This window comes from Manacus candei, unplaced genomic scaffold (genome assembly GCF_025592945.1).
Source record: "Manacus candei isolate 608988 ecotype Guabito, Panama unplaced genomic scaffold, ASM2559294v1 h1tg000056l, whole genome shotgun sequence".
NCBI classification, from domain to species: domain Eukaryota; kingdom Metazoa; phylum Chordata; class Aves; order Passeriformes; family Pipridae; genus Manacus; species Manacus candei.
In genome coordinates, this window is record NW_026138104.1 from 6,033,837 (window position 1) to 6,054,545 (window position 20,709).

Consider the following 20,709-nt stretch of genomic DNA (forward strand, 5'->3'; position numbering starts at 1 on the left):
TTATATGTAAATTAAAAGTTACAAAAGTATTCTTACTCGCTGTCAAATCTATCAGAAAAGGAAAAAGTGTCAAATCATTTTAATAAAGAAAATACTTTGAGCATACTCGCTGAAAGCTGGAGAGGTGAACACACGTTTCCAATGTGCTGTACAAGTCCATGGTATACAGTTACACACACTTCAAAATCAGACATACACAAATTTATCACCAAAATCATATTCTTCACTCACACAGGCTTCATCAGAAACACCAACAAACATACTTAAACACACTAGTTCTCCATCTACAATCACTTGAGGTAGCAGTCACATACATTACTGATTTGTTCCTGCGTCCTTTTCAGTCTTTGTAACTCAGGCGTATCAGTCACAATACTGAACCCTCTTCCTTTGCTTTCTTCAAAGTCTCTTTTGTATTTTACCTACAGAATAGAAAATACAGAAGAACAGGGTTGTTTTCATTTTCCATAATTTGCCCCTAGCAATCTAGCAATTCTTTTTTACTGTAAATAGAGGACTTGTAAAAGGCTTTCAGCTTTTAAAGGAGAAGCCTGATTTCATCCACTAACAGAGATAGGCAGCAACTGGACAAAACTCCCCAGTGCCTGAGCAACTGCTTCCTCTGGGGGTGCCACGGGCTCACCTCCACGAATACTGCAGCTGTGGAAAGATCAGTCTGTGGTCATTTCATTCTCAGAGCAGTTACCACAGAACTATAGACGCCCGCACAGCATCAAGCAAGCACCTATATTCGCACAAAAAAATAGCTATAACTAAATTTGGAGGTCTTCTAATACACAGCTTCCCATTTCACCCTCTCTTCATGATTATTCTACCACTCTCTTTCCCTGTTGAAACATAAATTACACATTAAAAAATACTACATGAAAAGAGCATTCAGAATATCATGAAGTCAAACACTGCTAAGTTAGGGAATGGCTGCCTGTATAAGCTTAATTTTTCCCTCTTGCACATATGCATTCAGATATTGTCTTTAATCAGGTACTCATCCTTTGACATAACCTTTGACAAGGCCCCCTGCTTTATTCTCTACACAGCAGAGATGATTCCATATGCACTTGTATCTTTTTTTCGGACCAGACTATACAAATCCTACCATCAAGGCAGGAATATTACTTTTATCAGGATCTTTTATACAGCTCTCATCACATTAATCAATCTTCATAATGCACCCTAGAAAGTGGGAATGGCAATATCCATGCTTCTAGGGCAATGTGCAAACTGAGGTGAAATGAGCTTAATTTCCAAAAACACACAGGGGTCTCAGGGTGTTCACTCTCAGATTCCTAACAGTTGCATATGTTCAAATTATGGACTTTGAGTTACAAATATCCAGTACTTCTGCAAAATCAGTCTTGGGGATCTCAGTTTCAACATAAAGAAACGAGTATTAAGTCACTGTTGAGCAACAGACAAAACTCTGCAGAGTCAGGACCCATCTCTCCCCGGATGGATTCATCTATCTTACCCATATAAACTTCCTTTTACTTCCTGTCTCCTGCTTTATTCACTACACACATCCAGATTTTGCAGCACCTGGGAGAGCACTAGTACAAAGCAGGATTCTCCTTCACAAAACTGATAACCAGAAAACATTCAGCACATGTACCAAGTTCAAGGTTGGCTTAGGTTTATTTTACAAGCAAGTACCTAATGTTATGACGGTCATGCACAGGAAGAAATACCTCTAGATCATGAACATTAAGTTTCAGAAGGCTATAGAATAGAGTTTATCCTCCCCATCCTAAATCTCAATGAGGATTTTAATAACTTTTGCTTTTTCTTTAAATGGCATTTTAGCATATATCATTGTATGTCGCTCACACGTAAGCCCATCACACAAATCCTTGAGACACTGCAGTATGTGACCTGATCAATGAACCATTTTTCCTATGTTCCACATTTAGAGGTAGCTGTAGGTTTCACACAAGTATAATCTTTTCACACCACCCTGAGGCAAAGGAAACAGCACTGCCACTGGGGCTTTTGAGAAAACCATGGTTGGCTGGCCCATGCCTTTCTGTTCATCTCCCCCAGGTTCAACTCCTCTGCACCTTTCCTTCCATTTGACCACTGTATTCAGGTATCACTTTGTCTCCTAAATTTCTAAACTACACTGGTCCGTCCCTCCTTGGCTTCTTGCTAAATCCCTTTATCCAAGGCACTCCAATTTTCATTGCCTATTATCTCCCTTCTATCAAATGACTCTCCATCTTCCCACTGACCCTCAGAGGATTCCTTAAACATATTATTCCAGGACTGCTGCTAAGAAAGAGGTCTTGGAAGTATCTGTAAACTTTCTTTATTTGAAGTCATACAAAACTTTATCAAAATTGGACAGACTTCCATGGCCAAGGACACATACCTAACAAAAAAGACTTCCATTTCAGCAAGCTTCAGCTCCTCAGCCCTAAATGCCAAGAAAACTGAACTGTTAAACAACTTTAAAAAAAAAAAAAAATTAACCCCACTTGTTAATAATTCCAAGGGAACAAAAGTTTATCCTAGTCTCAGCCTTGGGAACTGCTAAGTATTTTGCATAAAAATTCCACATTTGACCTGAAGCAGGCAGCTGACATGGAAATGTTCAGTCTTACTGTTTAAAGTTTACCAAAATTATGAGCAAGTGAACACATCTTACAATGAGAAATGGGCTTAGCCCTGCCTACAAGAGAGATTACCTATTCTTAGAAAGAGCATTTCCTGCTATTAATTCCAAATGTTCTAGCCATTAACTTCAAATGACCTTTATTCATCTTACAGAGGAACAGAAGAAGAAGAAAGGGAGGGAACTAGATAGTTTTAACTTAATATTATTTTAATCCTTCAGTCAGATAAAAAGGGCTTCTACTCTCTATTAATAAATCACTTGACAAGAGTAAGGTTAACTATAGTTCTCAGAGTAGCTACTCTGAAACAATAAAAAATTATTTAAAACATTAGTAGAGTTAATATATGCATTATTGGATTTTGCTATCTAACTTCAAAACGTAGTTTTGAGTTATAAAAATCATAAAGAAACATAATAAATCATGAAGACCACCACTCTTTGAAATGTAGCCCACTAAAACTACTAATTAGCATAAGTTCAAAAGACAAAACACCTCAGTTTCCACAAAATGTGAAATAATAAAGATGTCATCAGTCATTTAGAACTTGGATCTAAGCACAACTCTTATTTAGTATCAAGAATTAATATGAATGAGGAGGGGACAAAACAACTGCTGATTGACTCCCAATTTCAGATAATTTAAAAGTTCAAGTTTTGCTTGACCAGAAAACTTTTAGTAACTACAAAATCTGGGATTAAAATCCAAATTAATTGCTTTAAACAAATTTACAGTAGAAAAGAATATTCTGTACAGGAGCTGTAAAAATCACTATAACAATTGACTTAATCACATACTGGGTCTGTCTAGAGTTAAATTTCCTCCTAGCAGCCCATATAGTGCTATGCTTTGAATTTGTATCTAGAACAGTGCTTTGGCTATTGCTGAGCAGTGCTCACAGGGAGTCATCCCTAACCTCACCCAAAGACCAGTAGGCTCAGTGTGGGTGAGGGACTGGGAGCTGACACAGCCAGGACAGCTGACTCAAACTGACCAAAGGGGTATCACATATCATAAAACACCATGCTCAACAGCAAAAGCAAAGGGGGAGAGCAGACTTCAGTGATTAAGGCATTTGTGCCAGGGTCCTACTTCCCAGGAAGTGGCTGGACATTGCCTGCTGATGGGAAGCAGAGAATAAATTTTGCTTTTGCTTTGCTTCTGAGGGCAGCCCTTGTATTTTTCAAAAAAAAAAAAAAAAAAACACAAGAAGGTTTTTATTGTATTTTCTCCTTCTGTCTTGCTGAGGAAAGGGAATAAGAGAGCAGCTTGGTGGGCATCTGGCGGCCAGCCAAGATCAACCCAAACGGGAACCCTTGAAATTTAGTTTTGAAATGGAAATGTCAATAACCCCTAATGACTGAATCATAAATGCAGTCATTTCCTACAAATATGATTTTCAGCAACTCCTCACCAAAATCCCAGCCAGTGGTTCATAATGCTTCCCTCTTGGCTCCAAAATTGAGTGCAGTCTCACAAATGCAGAGCACCCTCAGTGGTGACTACCCTGAAAAATTGATCCTTTGAGAGACAATGTGTGGCATAAACATTAGAAATAAAACTGTAATAAATCACCATAAATGAAACAGTTTTAAGAGAAAATACTTCATGAGAAGTAATTCTGCACAAACCCACAGTGAAAGGAGTAAGTGATCCAACAGATCTTTAACAAATCAAACTTCTCATATTTGTGACATCAGCAAGAGATGTCACATCTCATGACATCTCATTTAGAGACTCAAAGACAGGATTGTGTAAATCCATTCATGAGGTCAGCATGAAGAAGCCAGAAGGTCCCTCTTACACTGAAGGACAGAGGGTCTATCTTACTCGGTACATAAAATATTATGCTGAGAAAATGCTGCTTATTTTTTTCAGAGGTACACTTGGTACTTGGCAGTAAAGCCACCTATTAGCGAAACAAGATTAATTTTTCCTGGGAAAAATACTCTGAAAATATAAATGGACCCTAAAAGATTGATTATACTCTTGGGGTTTTTGGCACCTACCCTTAGTCCAGACTGATTTGCAATACCAGAAGTACATTTTAGTTGAACAAACAACACAGGAGTCCAAAAACACCAAACAAAAACGCAGAGTAAGAATACAATATGGTGGATCCTCATACTCTTATCCATCCCATCCCTATTAGAAAGTTACTCAGCTACTACAAAGTAAACATTAAATCACCAAAAGCTAAGGCAGTGTTAAAGCTAGTTTCCTGTACAGTCCCTTCTCCACTTCCCTGTACAGACCAGGTAGCTGTGTAGTTAAATCTCCTTTCTTGTTCTGACACACTGCATAGCCCCACAGATTGGCATCATCATGCCTCACATCCAGCAAGGAAGGAATAAGCACGGTAGAATGGGAGAATAGGACCCCTCACACCCACATTTGCCCAGAGAGGAATCTTCATAGACCTACAGTCTTTACCACACCCTGAATATTTATGAATTTGTTTCAGTATGTTATGTTTGAGGCTTGCCCAAAGCCATCTGCTCCTTCTGTGCCCAGCACACACAACTACCTCCCAAAGGTCACCATCTGCTAATACACTGGTTTTCACAGACTGGCAAGAAATCCTCTCCCACAGTAAAGGTCCTAGAGGCACATCTTGGCAAAGATGCCTTTGTTTGGTTCTGCTTATTTCATAGAGCACATAGGCTGCTGATTTTGCCTTGATTTATCTTACTTCTTACAAAATTAATGGCAATACATAGAAAAAACTTACTCTGTAAGTTAAGTTTTTATGAACATGGCTGAAACAAATGTCCACAGATAAATCAAATGTAAAGAACAATTCTAGACTAAACTCAGTAAGACTTCTATTTATTTGACCAATCTCTCTTATAAAGGATCCTAAACACTCTCTTATTTTACAAAGGTAGGTTTCAGTCTTCATGGTATAGTTTGTCTCTTTGTATCCTAACACTGCCCATAGCTCAACATCCCATTAATTTCCTGCTTGTATTAGAGGCACATTTAAGTCCCATCTAAGACCCAACAACAGTTCCATTTAAGACTTAATCTGCCCAAGCATTGCTTCTCCTAATGGCAGTAAAACATGGTCTTCCCACTGTCACTCCACTAGAACTATTGCCCACAGTAAATTTAAACAGTTGTCTGGAATGCAGAAACTGAGAGCAGCCCATAGGGCAGACTAAACTGTGCTCAAAACTTTTATATGAACTGGAAGCTATAGGCTGGACATTCCTTAGGGAAATCAAGGAGCCATGAACTCCTAAAAGGTCACTGATGAATGAGTTCTGCTGGAATAAGGGGTTACAGATTTCATCACTTTTCTCAGATAAAACAAAATAAAAATTCCCCAAGACTGCATTTTGCAATTTTTTCAAATGGTCTTTAGAATGCACGAAGTCAAATTTTAGATTTTTTTTCCCCTTTTAATATAGACAAAAAAGCCATTTTCACAACTCACATCTCTCAAGCATTCATCATAATAGCTGAAACTTTCTGAGAGTAGACAGTTTCTTATTCAAAGATGATTTAAAGCTGAAAACGTCGATACTCCAACACAATGCAAAACTTTTGCATCTATATGGAGTAAAAATTTTCAAGTGTCATCACTATCATTAAATATTATGCCTTTCTACATACATCATTCAAATATTGGCCAAGTCTGTCTGTGCTACCCTCCGAAGTACAGCCTCAGCAAGTCTCCAACTATCTGCAAATCTCTGCACTGTAATTTCCTGAAGACCTTTGCAGTTTTACCAGGGAACTACTTCTAACAAACAAAAATCTTGGAATCCACATCAGAACAGTTAAAATGTTGGATGGGTGCAAATTAAAATGTATAAATAGTAACTCTGGAGATAATGTCTCCATAATGTGGTCTCATCATACTGAAGATGATGTGAGTGGCTCAGAGAAAAAGCGTGGACAAAAGCATTCCACACCCCAGGCTGTGCAGGGGCAGGAAATTGAAGGCAGTGAGAGATCAACAATGTCAGAATGAGAAAAAGATGGAGTCCTCCACACAACAGCATGTGAACAGTTGTCAGGATCCAAGTAAAATTACAACTGAAGAGAGTGCGATCTGATACTGTTTCAACAGGCTTGTTGAATAGGCTCCACTCCATCAAAATAATTTCCATTGAAACCAGTTGGGTGCTTCTGCCCAAGAAATTATTTTTATGCCACTAAGTATGCTCTCAAGTGCCTTGCACCTTGTTTTGCTATTCAGCAAAGTGGAAGTCAGTGATATTCTTTTCTATTAAAATATAAAACTAATGTTCTCCAAAGGCTGCACACACAGAGAAGACAACAAGCCAGACTCAGAACAAGCTGATTTTCCCCCATTTCCACCAGTGACTATCATCCATTCAATTTGTGAACCAAACTTTATATTCACATTTTAAGAAGCAGTAAACAAATTCCATGCAGAACTGCAGCTGAGGAGATATGACGTGGCAACCTTCATGACAAAGACATACTGTCATATCTTCTGTCCACTCCCCATCACTTGGTATATGCTGTGTTTGAACTACTTTATCTCCAAGGAACAGAAATCTGGGGAGGTGAAGGATTTCTTATTCTACCACAACAGAAATAGAGTGGACTTTACCATATCTCATCTCCAGGCAGAAAATGTAATATTGACATATATAATCCAAATGCAGCCTGATAAATTACCACAAATTTTAATAATACCCTCCAAAATGATACCAGTGACAGCAAACTCCTCCAGAGATAATTATCATACATAGAGGGGGTAAAAAAAAAAACCAAACCCCATTTTAATGTCTCATGTATAGATTTGCTAACTCCGGGAATATTATTTTTATCTCCAGGGCCTGAACTAAACATACAGTCCCTCTCTTGCTGTTTTCATCACCGGAAAAGAAAATGGTCAGGCAATCACCAGGAAAATTATGTACTCATGAGCTCTGTGCTCTGAAGGAAGTATGCAGCAAATCACAAGCACACGTGAGCTTGCTATGCCTACACTCCAAGGTGGACAGAAAATACGTAACTGCTGGTTGGTTAGGTCATCAACACTGAGCTAGCAAGCCCTGCTGAGAGGCAGGATGTGTTATCTCAGGCTCAGCGCCATGCAAACCACGGCCATGCAGCCTGTAGTTGGCTCATAGTACTAGCAGAGCTCCAAGGCATCTGCACACTGGGTAGAAAAAAGATACAACACAAAAATGCACATCCACACAAAAGGCAGGCAGCTACAACAGCAATTTGGGGAGGGAGGAGGGGAGGCGTAAAAAAAGAAACAGCAAACATTCCTTTCCCTGCAAAACTCCACCAAATAAAACCTTCTAAAACTTACCTAATAAATCTTCCAAATAACACAAGGGTCATATCAGTCCAAAGAGTGTAGAATATTCACACCAAAAATCAAACCAAAAACTGAACTAAAAAAATACAGCATGGCATGTAAAGAAGATTGACCACAGAAGGGATGTAAAGAAGACTGATTTCAGAAAATTGTAATACAGACCAAAGGCACAAGTTGTAGTCATATGCTACAAAAGGTAACCAAAACAAACATTAATGGGCAAGAGAAGCCAGAACATGACATGTGAAGAAAAAAAAACCAGTAAAACTCTAATGAACAACTGCTCAAAAAATCAGGGAATGTTCACTGCTGTAGCAGAGAAAGAGGCTCAAATGAACCCAGCTGAGAGCCACCAGAATGCAGCTCAGAGCAAAGTGCAGAGGAAAAGAAACTGAAAAATCTAGATTTGAGCCAATACAGGTGTGCAGGCACATAAGAGTCACAGAAAATAATGGGACACAGTGCAATTATACCCTCTGGCCTCTGCTAACAGCTTAGCAAACTTGGGGTCTCTCTGTCAGTCAGACACCATGCAGCTGGCACCTTATATACCACTCACATTAGTAACTACCCTCTTGTCTCATTGCCTTACAGCTCTTCTTGTCTATTCCCATGGTAAGGACAAGCCATCGCTTATTCCACACAGTTAACAGATCATTTGGCTTTAGGTGTTCTTATGGAAGTTCCTTGCAACTGTTTACTGTGCCATTTCTTCCTTATTTCTACAAAGCTCATATATCAAGTGGGAGCCTGCAATGCAACCCTGGTTGCAAAATCCATGCCTGTTGCACACAGCCTGCGCCCCCTTGGCCATATTACTTGTAGATGTCCCCATGTCGTCAGTTCCTTTGTCTCTGTAAAACCAAGGGTAGGGGAGAGAGACTACCCATCTTTTCCCTTTAACTGTGAACAAGTTCTGAAATCCTTAAATTTTTTCTGCCTTCCAAGTTATCTTTCTGCCATTTAGTAATGAAGACAAAGCCCAAGCTATCGAAGGCACCATAAAGGTAGCTTAGTGTTTTAGGAGGAACCTCCTTTTCAAAATTTGGAAGTAAAGAGGGGGAAAAAATAGGAAAATCCATAAAATTAATTTCCAGCTAACACCTGCAGCTTGGTACCCAGAGATTAGTTTTAGCTGAAGTCTAGCTAGAACATGACATTAAACCCTTTTTTTTGAGACTGTAAATTCTCCATTTTGTTCTTCATTTTAAAGTGAAAAGGAAATGAAGGTGAATGCAAAATGACGACTGTAAGAAAGGTAGTTTCAGACCACAAAATACACAATGGACAGTTCAGTCTTGCATGTTAAAATTTTTCCTTCGTTTTCAACTCTGAATGTCAGATATTCTTAAGAAATTTCAGCTGCAGAGGGGAATAATACAGATTTTTGTCCCAACTAAAATCCCCAAAACTATCATAAGACAAGTGTCTGTAAAGAGAACTGAATCACTACAAATGTTAACCTTTGGAGAAGTCCATAAGGTGAATCACTCAGAGGGAATAATTTCTTAAACAATTCAGTATGTAGGCAACCTTCTATAAATGCAAATCTAATGTTTCCATCATCAGCCTCTCAAATATCATGGTAACAACAAGCAGAGTGAAACGGTTAGACACACAGGAAACTCACACAATTCCAAAATTGCAGCCATAAGAACTGAGATCAGAAGATGCCAAAGGGTACCTGTAGAATCAGTGTTGCAACCTGGTTCTGACTGTCTTTTCTTAGATGCTTGAATCATCTGAGTTTGCAATTTCCAGTACCTCTAAATCTTTTGCCTCTATAACTACTTGCGCTGGTAAACCTACCTCATTCACAAAGAGGATACAGGCTCATGACTCCAGAATCCCTGGGTTGAGTTCTCACTTCCCTGTGCTCATTGGGAATCGGACCCCAGTCCTGCCACGACTCACAGGGAAAGACATAGATTGTCCTAGGTGCCTGACACTAAAAGATCCAAGGGACACATAAGAAAAAATCTTAGCCACGTACTCAAGGTGAAAGTCCTATAGAGAGAACATGGTAACTTGGGGCTAGTTTTGCAGTGTTGACAGTAACAGGGAAATGAGGCCACTCCACTTGTCAGTTACCTAAGTAATGAGCAATAAAAATATATCCAGTTCCCTCATCCCGCCCCAATCAAAAACATTTACTTCTCAAACTCTCACTTTAACATCCTTAAACAGAAATTAGACAATTAAATCATCCTCCAAGCCTGGTCTTCAATTTTAGGTTCTTCTTTGGGAGCCTCAGTTAAAGCTTGTTACAGTTATTAGGAAACTTCTGACTAAATTTAGTTTATCCTTTAGTACCATTATCCCAGGGAACTCCTCAGATGGCAGTAACTGGCCAGAAACAAAAAGCAGATGTCGCTAATACAGACACGGACACACAACCTCACTAACCAACTCGTTTTTACAGTGAGTGGAGAGAAAAGGACACTTTTAGAGAACAATTCCGCTCATCTGAAGAAGATATTTAAAAATCTTATATTTAAAACATCTTGAAAATTCCTTAAACTGTAAAAATGCAACTTAAAACTACCTAAAATATCTTTATGTATCTTGAGAAGATATCTAAAGATATCTTAAAGATATTTAAAGATATCTTTAAAAAGATTACTAAATCCAAGTGAAATGAGCTCCAACGCACCCCATCATGTTGTCTATACATCTCCTGTGATGCTATATTTTTGTGGCCTACTTCAGAATAAATTCGTGTTCAGTTTCCTAAACCTTCAGAATTCTAGAGCTGTGCACAGATGCCAGTAATGAGTTTGGTATAGACCAGTCTTCAGCTGCATACAACAGAGGTTTTTACATTGAGAGCTGAATCACCAGATTTTTTCAAACCGTGCCTGTAGAGCAATATGTAAAACCCAACTAAAAGAGAGGTTATTTATGATGTGCAAAGGAACGAGAAGGGCAAGGTACCCTTTAAATACATCCATTATTCATTCCTACTGAATACACATGACTTCTGCTTCAAACAGCGAGGGATATGTTGTGAGAGATGCCCTTCTAATAAAAACAAGGCAGGAATGTTAGTACCAGAAGGTTCCCTGCAGGCTAAAAAGTGACAGTTGGTTGGGTTAGGATCAGAGAAAAAAGTGGGGTGTAGCAGCAGGGCCTGCTTAGACAGAAAAAAAAAAAGTGTAAAGAAAAGGAAGGGTCCGCAAATTGGAGGAACTACTCCAGAAATGAAATGAAACCTGTTTGGAGGGAAAAAAAAAACAAACACCACAACTGCTTCAGAAAAGAAAGACCAGGCATCCCAAAGGAGCAGACAGGGACTGTACTTCCCATTTCTTATCAGAGATGTTAGCTAACAATAATGAGTGAGCAGGAGGAGAGGGAGGGAAGAGAGAGAGAACAGTTGCAAATCACCCCAGCTGTAAAAACTGCTCCCTTTGTTAAATGGCCCTTAGTGAGTGGAGAGAAGGTGAGAATTTAAAGAAGGGTCTTTGTTATTTAAATGCTATCCCGTGCTGCTTTTTCAAAACTTCCTTAGAAATGTATAGTGAGATCAATTATTTTTCAGTTCCAAGCACTAAAGGCCACAGGCTTGGGGTTTGGGGTTGGGTTTTCTTCTTTAGTGACCAGGGAAAACTAGGAGAGAGGTCATTGCCTCTTATAAAAAAGACAAATTGCATTCCTATATCTGAGACATCCTACCTTCTGATTGCTTTTAAAGTTTTGAAAACATCTACACAGATGAGTTTTATCTCTACTGTAAAGCCTTTTACCTGTGAAACAAAGGAGACTGATTCTGTAAATTTTGTCATGACTTCCAATGCTGTTTATTTTTCTTTCTCACCTCCAACAAGAATGAACTTATCCCTCCCAGTAGAACCTAATCTTTTTATTTCAGGGGAGGGAAAGTAGTAACCAAAAAAGTCTGACAATAGTGATACAAACAGTATGTGACATTTGTATGCAAGGAAAGACTGGTACACAATTTCAAAAAAACTTCTGAAAGATGCTAATTTCCTGGGATATGATGTGGTTTGGATACTTTTTAGAGATTTGTTTATCTAGAAGAAAAAGTCTCCAGCCAGCATGCTATATCCCCTTTTTAATATCTCCAGAAACATCATGTCCTACGGAAGGCAAATACAGCTTCTGCGAGTAGTAACACAGCCAGCCTGCACAAATCAAACTGGCTGAATAAAAGATGCATTTAAATGCCCTGGAATGTTCATTAATTGCAGAGAATTTCATCCAAAGCCTACAGGACCCTCATGCGCTGGCATAATAAGAAAAGACAACTTCTGGCAATTACACAATGTGTTTTCCAACATACTTGGTTGAATTACAGAGATTAGATACAAACTTCCCAGATTTCAAACAATTGTAATCCTTCTCCTTGACAATGTTTAATATTTTCTGCTGTGAGAAAATGTAACAGTAAGTTTGATCCTTGGGTCTCCTGTCAAATTTAATACATAGATTTGGAGAAATGGTAAATATTGCTAAATTAGTTCTAATATAATATAGAAAAGAAGTTCATAGACAAACACTGACCCTTCAAAACAGAAAAACCAAAAGAAGCAACATCCTTGTCAGTCCATGCATCTACCTCTGTAAAGCATATTCAAATCATTATGTCTTGTTGCTTAAACAGACCAAATAGGATTAACTCTGGGTAGGCATTTTAAGGGCATTATTTCTACCACAGTATCATTTTTACACTATTTTCCTATCACAAAGCTTAAACACATATTGTAATTCCTGTCTGATGAAAAGATTATGCAGGAATATTTTCTATTTTCCAAAGCACAAGAAGTTTTGAAGGAAGGTCACTCTGATATATTTTCCCTGAAAGATCTCCCGCTGCTGAACTGGTTTGTGTGTGTTGTAATGGAACTGTGTCCAACCTACTGTAACCAGCAGGAATGTGGACCTCTCAAAATCCAGCTTCAACTGCAGTCAGTGGTTGAAAGGGACTGTTCTGCACGATGGCTTGCAGCCATCTAGGGAGGCCATGTTAGCAGTGTGGCAATATTGGTAGAGCAACAGTGAAGTTCAAAACCTGACAAAGGAAGGATGTCTGGTTTTTCTGACATCTGCAGAACATGCTGGAAACAGGTACATAACGTAAGAGAGTGAGTAAAGAAATAGAGACACCATATGCTCATCACAAGAGAGAGGGCTCTGACAAGAAAGTTCAGTGCTGCCACAATCATTGTCAGATCACAGCAAGAAGAAAGGAATCATAAGAAATGAGTAGATATAGGTGCATCGTACACACAGCATTAGAGACAGCTATTTGTTACATTGCTGAATACCAAACTTATTATTGCTTTCATTTCTTATCTGTTTACACCCTACTCCTGATTCTTAAAGATGGAGTATAAGCCCTTTTCAGGCAGATACAGGTTTTTTGTGTTGAATTTCTACAGCTCCTAGCAGTAGAAATTGCCCTAGGTCTAGAGCCATTAGATACTGCAGTAAGCTGGGTATTTGCTGAGAGCCAACATAGTGGCAGCTCTTCCCTCTGCCAGAATTCAACCAGGGTATTCAGATGAACACATATACTCACTGAGCCACAGCACCCAGGGGTTCATTCAAGGTATTTGGGGTCTACAAAACAGCAGGGTCCAGAAAATCAGCTACAAAAGCAGAGGAAGAAAAAAGATGCAGAGTACGGGCAGCAGCTAAGTGAGGAGTTACACTCCATTCCCTGACCCAGACCTGTGTCAGTATGGTGTGTTAACGCTGCTTGTCTCAAAGATGTATCAATACTGACACAGGCACTGCCTATACCAGACTTTTGAAATGTGTGAGAAGCACGGATTCAAACAGCTCGTCTGTCACCACACACATGGTGCAGCTCGTATCAGCATACGGCACTGGCATGGGGAGCAGAGCGTGGATGTAAGAAAAAATATTTTTGGTTAGCTTAATCTAACTTCTGCCACTCTGAGCAAACTATGCACTGTGTGTGCACTATTGTATCCTCAGTCTATGATCATGTCAGTCTCAGCTCACACTGTCACACTCCTGACAACAGCGTTAGTTCAGAATTGGCACTCAAATCAAGAAGGCATCAGATAGCAAACTCTAGGCTGCCATATCCAAAACACCCTGCTCTTCAGGGTGGTTTTCCACTTGTTTGCTACACACTCATAATAGCCCAAGGGCTGGGGAGAAGTTCCTGGAGCACTCCCTGGCAGAGATTCTGCTTGCGATGGAGCTCCTCGTTCCACCCCAGCAGCACTGGTGGTTGCAGATGTGGTTGGAGCAAGCAGTGGTCAGGGTCAGGCCTTCACCTTCAGCCTCCGAGGCGCCTCAGCAGAGCAAGGTCTGCAAACCACACACTTGAGAGCCAGCAGTGTGGAACTCAAGTGGGAGACCCAAGTGGTATAACGAGAAGAAAGCATGATAGAGTTATCAGAGAAAGAATAGAACAGCAGAAAAGAGAATTGCAAAGATAAATTTAAGAAGATTTAGGATATTTTTCTGGCTGCATGCAAGCATTCTCAGAACCATCAAAAAATCCTGGACCTGTCTCAGTAATTTTTGAAAGAAAAATGGAGGGGAAAATATATTTGGCATTGCTAGACTACCAGGTGGCTTCACTGTTTGGCAACCATCTGGTCTCAGTTTTCTCTTTGTTAGTAGCACCAGCATCAAATGAGACAGAAATAGGAAATGTTAACTATTAAAATAGACACAATTAGACAAATAAAAGCTATCATCAACCAAAGGAAAGCCAGCAAATGGACAGCAGTGTGAAATGCATGGCAAATCATTTTAAAAAATAAATAAATAAAGGCATGGCCATCCTGAATTATAACTAAATAGTAGTTACTTTAATGCTTGTAATATTGCACATGAATATTTTTGCTAATGGTTTCTCATTGTCCTTCCCTCCAGTTCCTCCAACATCATATAGTAAAAGAGCAGCAGAAACAGCCAGAAATGTTCAGATCACAAAGAAGGCAACTCAACACAGAAGATAAAAACTAGAGGAAGGAGGGAAACAGCAGTGGTGCCAGAGCTGTAGATGACTACAAAGACCCACATTTATTGATATGTCATTTAAAATTAAATCCAAAAGAAACCATATTTGAATTTCACATGGAACTTTTTTGTCCAAGATAGTGGTAACTGAACAAAGAAATCATTACTTCTCTGAAGTGTCATTGCTTCCAGATGGTGGTTATCATCCCAAACAAAGATCAGTTATTTAAAATACAAAGCGTATGCAAGGCTAATTTTTCAGATGGGGGTAGAGCAAAGACTATCTGCAGGTTCATTCGCCTCCATGAAAAACCTCTTGTTTGCTCACATGCAGTAGACAATTACATGAGGTTGCTTTTGGCCATTACTGATCTACTAATTTTGCAAGAAAAGTTTAAGACTTGGGCACAAAAGTGTTGGCTTTTTTATTTTATAAATGATCAAGTAGAAACAAAAATAACAATTATAGCAAACAAATCTAACTTGAAAATTGAAGAGAGGCAATTCAGCAACCAGAGACCCTTCTGTCCTCTGCCACTTGACTTCTTCTTATTCCAGCTGTCAGAGAAAACAATAGATGCAAATATGGTGAGAAGACTGAATATCCTAAAAAAATGCAACGACATCCCATAAATGCCAACATGTATAGTGTAATCATTGCCATCAAAGAATAGCATCCATTTATCATGGTAAATGTGCAGAAACTTGTCATTGCAATCATATTGTGCACTAAGAAGATTAAACATGACTCTGCCATGAGATAACTCTTGACCAGTAGCTAGGTTTTTTATTTCTTTTGATTAACTTCTTCTTTTCATCAGCACAGTATTGGGCAAACTCGCTTTGCCTATTTCCACCTGCCAGCTAAATTTCTGACTAAATTTTATCCTCTGAAATTATTAATTACTAGTAAATGCCAATTAAGCTGTTATCAGTTCACCCTAATAAGAGTCGTCCTGCTGAATAGAGATCAAAGGGCACAGGCACAGAGTGAGAAAGAACCTCCAATAAACTCCAGGAACCCTGAAAATACAGCAGCACTGCCACTGAGCTGCATCCCTAGACCATCCATGGGGAATCCAGCTCAAACCTGCTCTGCACTGGCATCTTTTACCAAAAGAACTAAGCGTTAATTAGAGCACCATAGCCCCAATATCCTATCTATTCTATTCTATTCATGGTTACGCTGTGGGAAAACTGGTTAGCAGAAGGTCTGTCTCTTCTCAGCCACTCATCACTTTGCTAAGTGAGTAAAAAATTTAAAATTACAGCACAGAAAATATATGACTAAGTGATGATGTAGACAGCTCAGAAAAAGAACTGAAAATTATCTGAGAAAATGATGCTGGTATAATTTTACGCTTCGAACTAATCTATTAAATTTCATCTCCATTTCTATTACTCTTTAACAGTCAATATAAAAGATACTCCAATTTTAAGGGGAAAAATTAGACACATATTTGTGTTGCCATAACTGTTACCAAGTACTTGAAGACTTAAAGTCTTATCTAAATTGCATTTTGGCAAGGATTTATAGAGAGTCATTTTGGTAACACGGAAATAATTGATACATATCGATGGTGGATTATTTTACAAAAACTCCCTATCCTGCACATATCTTGTCTCTGTTCCCTTTGATGTAATAACTATTAAAAGACTGCATGTAAAAAAATTCTTTGCAAAGTGTTTTCAAAGTGGGGGCATGTCATTCTCTCAGAGCTATTCAAGCCTGACATTATTTTAAATGCTGAGAGTAGTATGTAAAGAAATCCGACAGGCTGAATTCCAGGAACAAAAATGTTTGAGTTATTGCAAACATATTTGTTACCAAGATGCAGAGTGTTACTACTGGGTTTTGGCTTAGGAAAACCATCCTCAACTAGCTGAAAGGATTGCTTTAGCTGAAAGTATTGCTTTTTTTGAGTGTCAGTGGGTATTTATACTACAGTTCATCACAATCATCTACAACAGTCTCTGTCTCTTAAAGAGTAAAATACATGAATTTCTGGCAATTTTGACTGGGAAGTTCAGCAGATATGGTAAACTGTTCATAATTTCTGCATTAAGTGTAATATATAGTAGTGAGTGTCCACATAAACCATCGTAGATGTCATAAACCAGGCTGAGTAACCAGCCTAGTAGCACAACAGTTTTCTGTAACATTTCCCACATTTAAACCTTAAATTTAGAAACAAACAAATTCAAGAAAACTGTACCAGCTGGTGGAAGGAAAACACAAACAGATCGTGTTCTGTTTTTATTTGGAATGGGAAGGTGGTGATCAAGCATTTTGTACTGTAGAGTTCTCCAAGTCCTTGCCTACTAATTAAATTCAGACACTGACCAGTGACACATTTCAGTTTGACCTTAGTCACCTAATGTTCTGAAAAGAATGTACAGGGAAAAAGGTCAAACAAATTCCAACTTACTTTTAACTACAGCCTGAAATCCCCTATGAACTCCACACCACATCTTGCCTCTTTAAACGTCAAAAAAGGTTCAGCAGAGCCCACAGAAACACCATCTTCTCCATGATCCTTTTTATGACTCCTTCAGCTCACACTAAAGAAATTCCGTGACTCCAGTAATTACATACGTATCTCTCAACCAAGAAAGACTAAGTAAGCAAAACAGGACACTATTCTTTCCCCTCAAGAAAAATGCAAAAATTACCCATGCACAGTATATATTATCTACTCCAAAGGGATATACAGCCCTTAGAGTTATTGCTGATTTTATTGAGAGTTCCATAACTAAATCCACATAAATGTGGCGTTTAGGTCAACCCGTTTCTTTTACCATAGTAAGATGTAAGTGCCAGGTGCAATTCTAGCTGATTCAGCTGGAATTTCTGCCAGGAATTCAAGGGAGTGTACATGGCTGCAGATGCTCAGTCACATTTTGAATGGACGCACTGTATGCTTTTCACATGCTTAAGCTGCTCTGCCAGCCAGTACAACAGAGACAGTGCCACAATCCCAAACTCACGCTTCCTGCTTCAAAGCAAATACTGCCAGATGTGCTACCTCCATCCATACTGAGATGCAGGGGAAGTCTAGATGAGGTTGTGAAAGGCTTCTCAGACCCCTGCTGAGCCATCAGTCACATTATTAGCTGACCCTCAATGTGGAGAAAGCAGAAGGCAGGAGCAGAGCTTGCTCCCAGTTACCTTTTTGCAACACATTCTGAAATATCATCTACTTATTATTTTTAATTTGCTGAAAACAACACAGTGTAAAAGCCACACTTAAAATTCTTGTCATTCACTTCTTTGTTTCTAAGTCCTAAATGTACAGGTTCGAAATGCATATACAATGCTTGGTCTTTCCTTATCAAGTGGCAGAGAGCCTTAAACTAACAATTATAAATGATATTCACAATGCAAAACCTAACACTACAAAGGGTTCAAAACCCTCCCTAATAAGCCAGAAACAGTACGATCATTTTTAATACACATTAAGCTATGGACACTTGAGAAACTGGGTGAATAATGTAAGGTGGATTTAGCTCCACTGCAGCTATTTCTGCAACCCCTGTCACATTAGCATACAATTATCGCAACACAACTAGCAAGAATACAGAACATCTTCTAAAAAGGTCTGTTTGCTGCAATCCTTCAAGGCCCATTTTTAAGATGTCTAAACGTTTAAAGTTTTTCTTCACAACCTCTTCTTTCTCCCACACTATCCTGCTTTTTCTTCTTTTTCATCTCCCTTCCCCCCGTAACCCATCAGCAGAGATGGAGCCTTTTTCTTTACGCTCATAATCAATCCTCCCAAGCTGAATTCCACTGCATCTTGACATAACAATCAATTACTTTCAACAACCAAGGGTTTCCAGAGAAAAAAGAGTCCAGCATAAAGCTTTCCTTATTTGTTTTACAAAAGCAAACATGAACCTTTGAACAAAATTTTAGGGATGAAATAGCTATGAGTTTGATAGATAACTATGTCATTTGAGTACATGCAAAATTCTTTTTAGAAGAGATCAGAGAAAAAGTTAAAAGATTGAAATGTGTGATAAGGGGAAAATGTAAAATGAAGGGTGGATCATTAACAGAAGACTGTAGAAACAAAACGAAACTGAAATAAAAATTAATAAGGGGCAGGAGAAAAAACTTTAATAGGAAATAAATAACAGATACAGTATGTTCAGAACCTTCACAGCATCATTCTCATTTATGAGTACCTTTTCTCTCATCTAATTCACAACTCGGGCTTTGATTCTGTGAGCCAACTCACTCCAAGACTGTAGAACAGAGAAAAGGGGATAATAATAGGGGCAATAATGTGATAGCAAAAGTTTCAGAGAAGAAAGCAAGATCCAAAACCCATGGATTCACCCATTTTTATGAAAATCCAAGTACTAATAAGTAGTATCCTGGCAAAAAATACTACCCATATATCCCAATCCATATATTTACCAGGAAGCTAAATCTGAAATCCCAAATGAGTGTATTTATAAAGCTGAACAAGAAGACAGCATTATGGGTTTCTCTTTTCTTCCTATATATTAGCAAAAAGCCATCAATATGTTATTTCATAACTGCGAGACATTTTCTCACACACTTATTTTGTTATATCCTGAAACACAGGAGGTCAGTACTGCACTATCATAAGAGTTTTCTGACATCAGCTGCCATAGAATTCAAAAAAAGTTTTCTTATTTTCAAACATATGGTCTGATATACTTCCCAGGAGGGAAGAAGGCAACAGTTAACCCTCTTCCTTGTTCTGTATTTCTATTTTGTGTCTAAAACCATTTTTTTTAAACAGAAGGTGCTTTAATCAGGGTGATTTTTTTTCTTTTCTTCCTTTCTGAAACACTGCATCTTGAGCCTTATAGTTTTTAAGTGTTCCTTAAAACCATTGAACCATTATTGTGCTGCATCTGCATAATTCAGATGCTTTAATCCACTCTTCTTTTGATGAAGGACAGAACCCTGATCTATTTTCCTGCTTCAGTTTAGATTTTAAAATAAAACAAATGTTTAGAGCACATATTGTTTATGTAAACATGTGATTGTCACGGAATCACTTTGCCACAGCTTTTGTTTTTAGTTTCTCCTATTAACACGTGTAAAATCATGCTTTTACATACATGCTACAATAAATGCTCATCATATTTTGAAGGAAAAAACCAACACCGGGGAATTCTTCTACATGACACTCTCAGTGAACTCCAGTGAACTCCTCCTCCCACTCCTGACAGTATTTGTATGATGGTTTTTGTTGCATTCACAATCTGTGCCCTTTGAACAGTGCTATCTCGAACTGCAATCCAAAAATCAATATATATATATATATATATATATATATCAATATCAGGAACATAATTTTATTGCCTGATTTTATTGACTTTCAAAAATCCAAAACTAAATCTTTTTAAAGCACCATTTGAGCAATCTCCCCTCAAACTAATAATAAACAGCTCCAAAGATTTTACATAAACAGTAACAGAAAAATATACACCTACAACAAAAGTCCTAGGAGAGCTTGCATCCTATTTAAGTTTTAAAATTAGACTATTTTACAAGGCAGAAAAAACCCAGACATTTCACTGTTATTTAAATACCAATATATTTCAACCGAAAATGGTCTTGTCCTTAAGAATATCTGCTAAATACAAGAAATGTTTGGCTAAAACAACTAAACAGTATCACAAACTTCACCTTCATTGTTAGATAGTGCTTACTTGATATTATTCTTCTAGTGTATTAAAAATAGAACAACTGTCATCATTTTACAGATCACAGAACTAATACACAAGGAGAAACTAAGCACGCCAGTTACCAGAGCAGTG

General features: G+C 38.3%; 1 protein-coding gene across 4 annotated transcripts in view; it reads right to left on the reverse strand.

The window, feature by feature from the left end:
- NEBL (nebulette) overlaps positions 1–20,709 on the reverse strand; it is a 253,449-nt gene that overhangs the window by 139,176 nt on the left and 93,564 nt on the right. For all 4 annotated transcript variants that reach the window (XM_051802509.1, XM_051802510.1, XM_051802506.1 and 1 more), the window contains one exon: positions 315–422. Coding sequence is in view for 3 of the 4 variants with exons in the window: in XM_051802510.1 (XP_051658470.1) it covers positions 315–422 (108 nt within the window). In the remaining variant the exon portion in view is untranslated. Of the gene's footprint in view, positions 1–314; positions 423–20,709 lie in introns of those variants that run through there.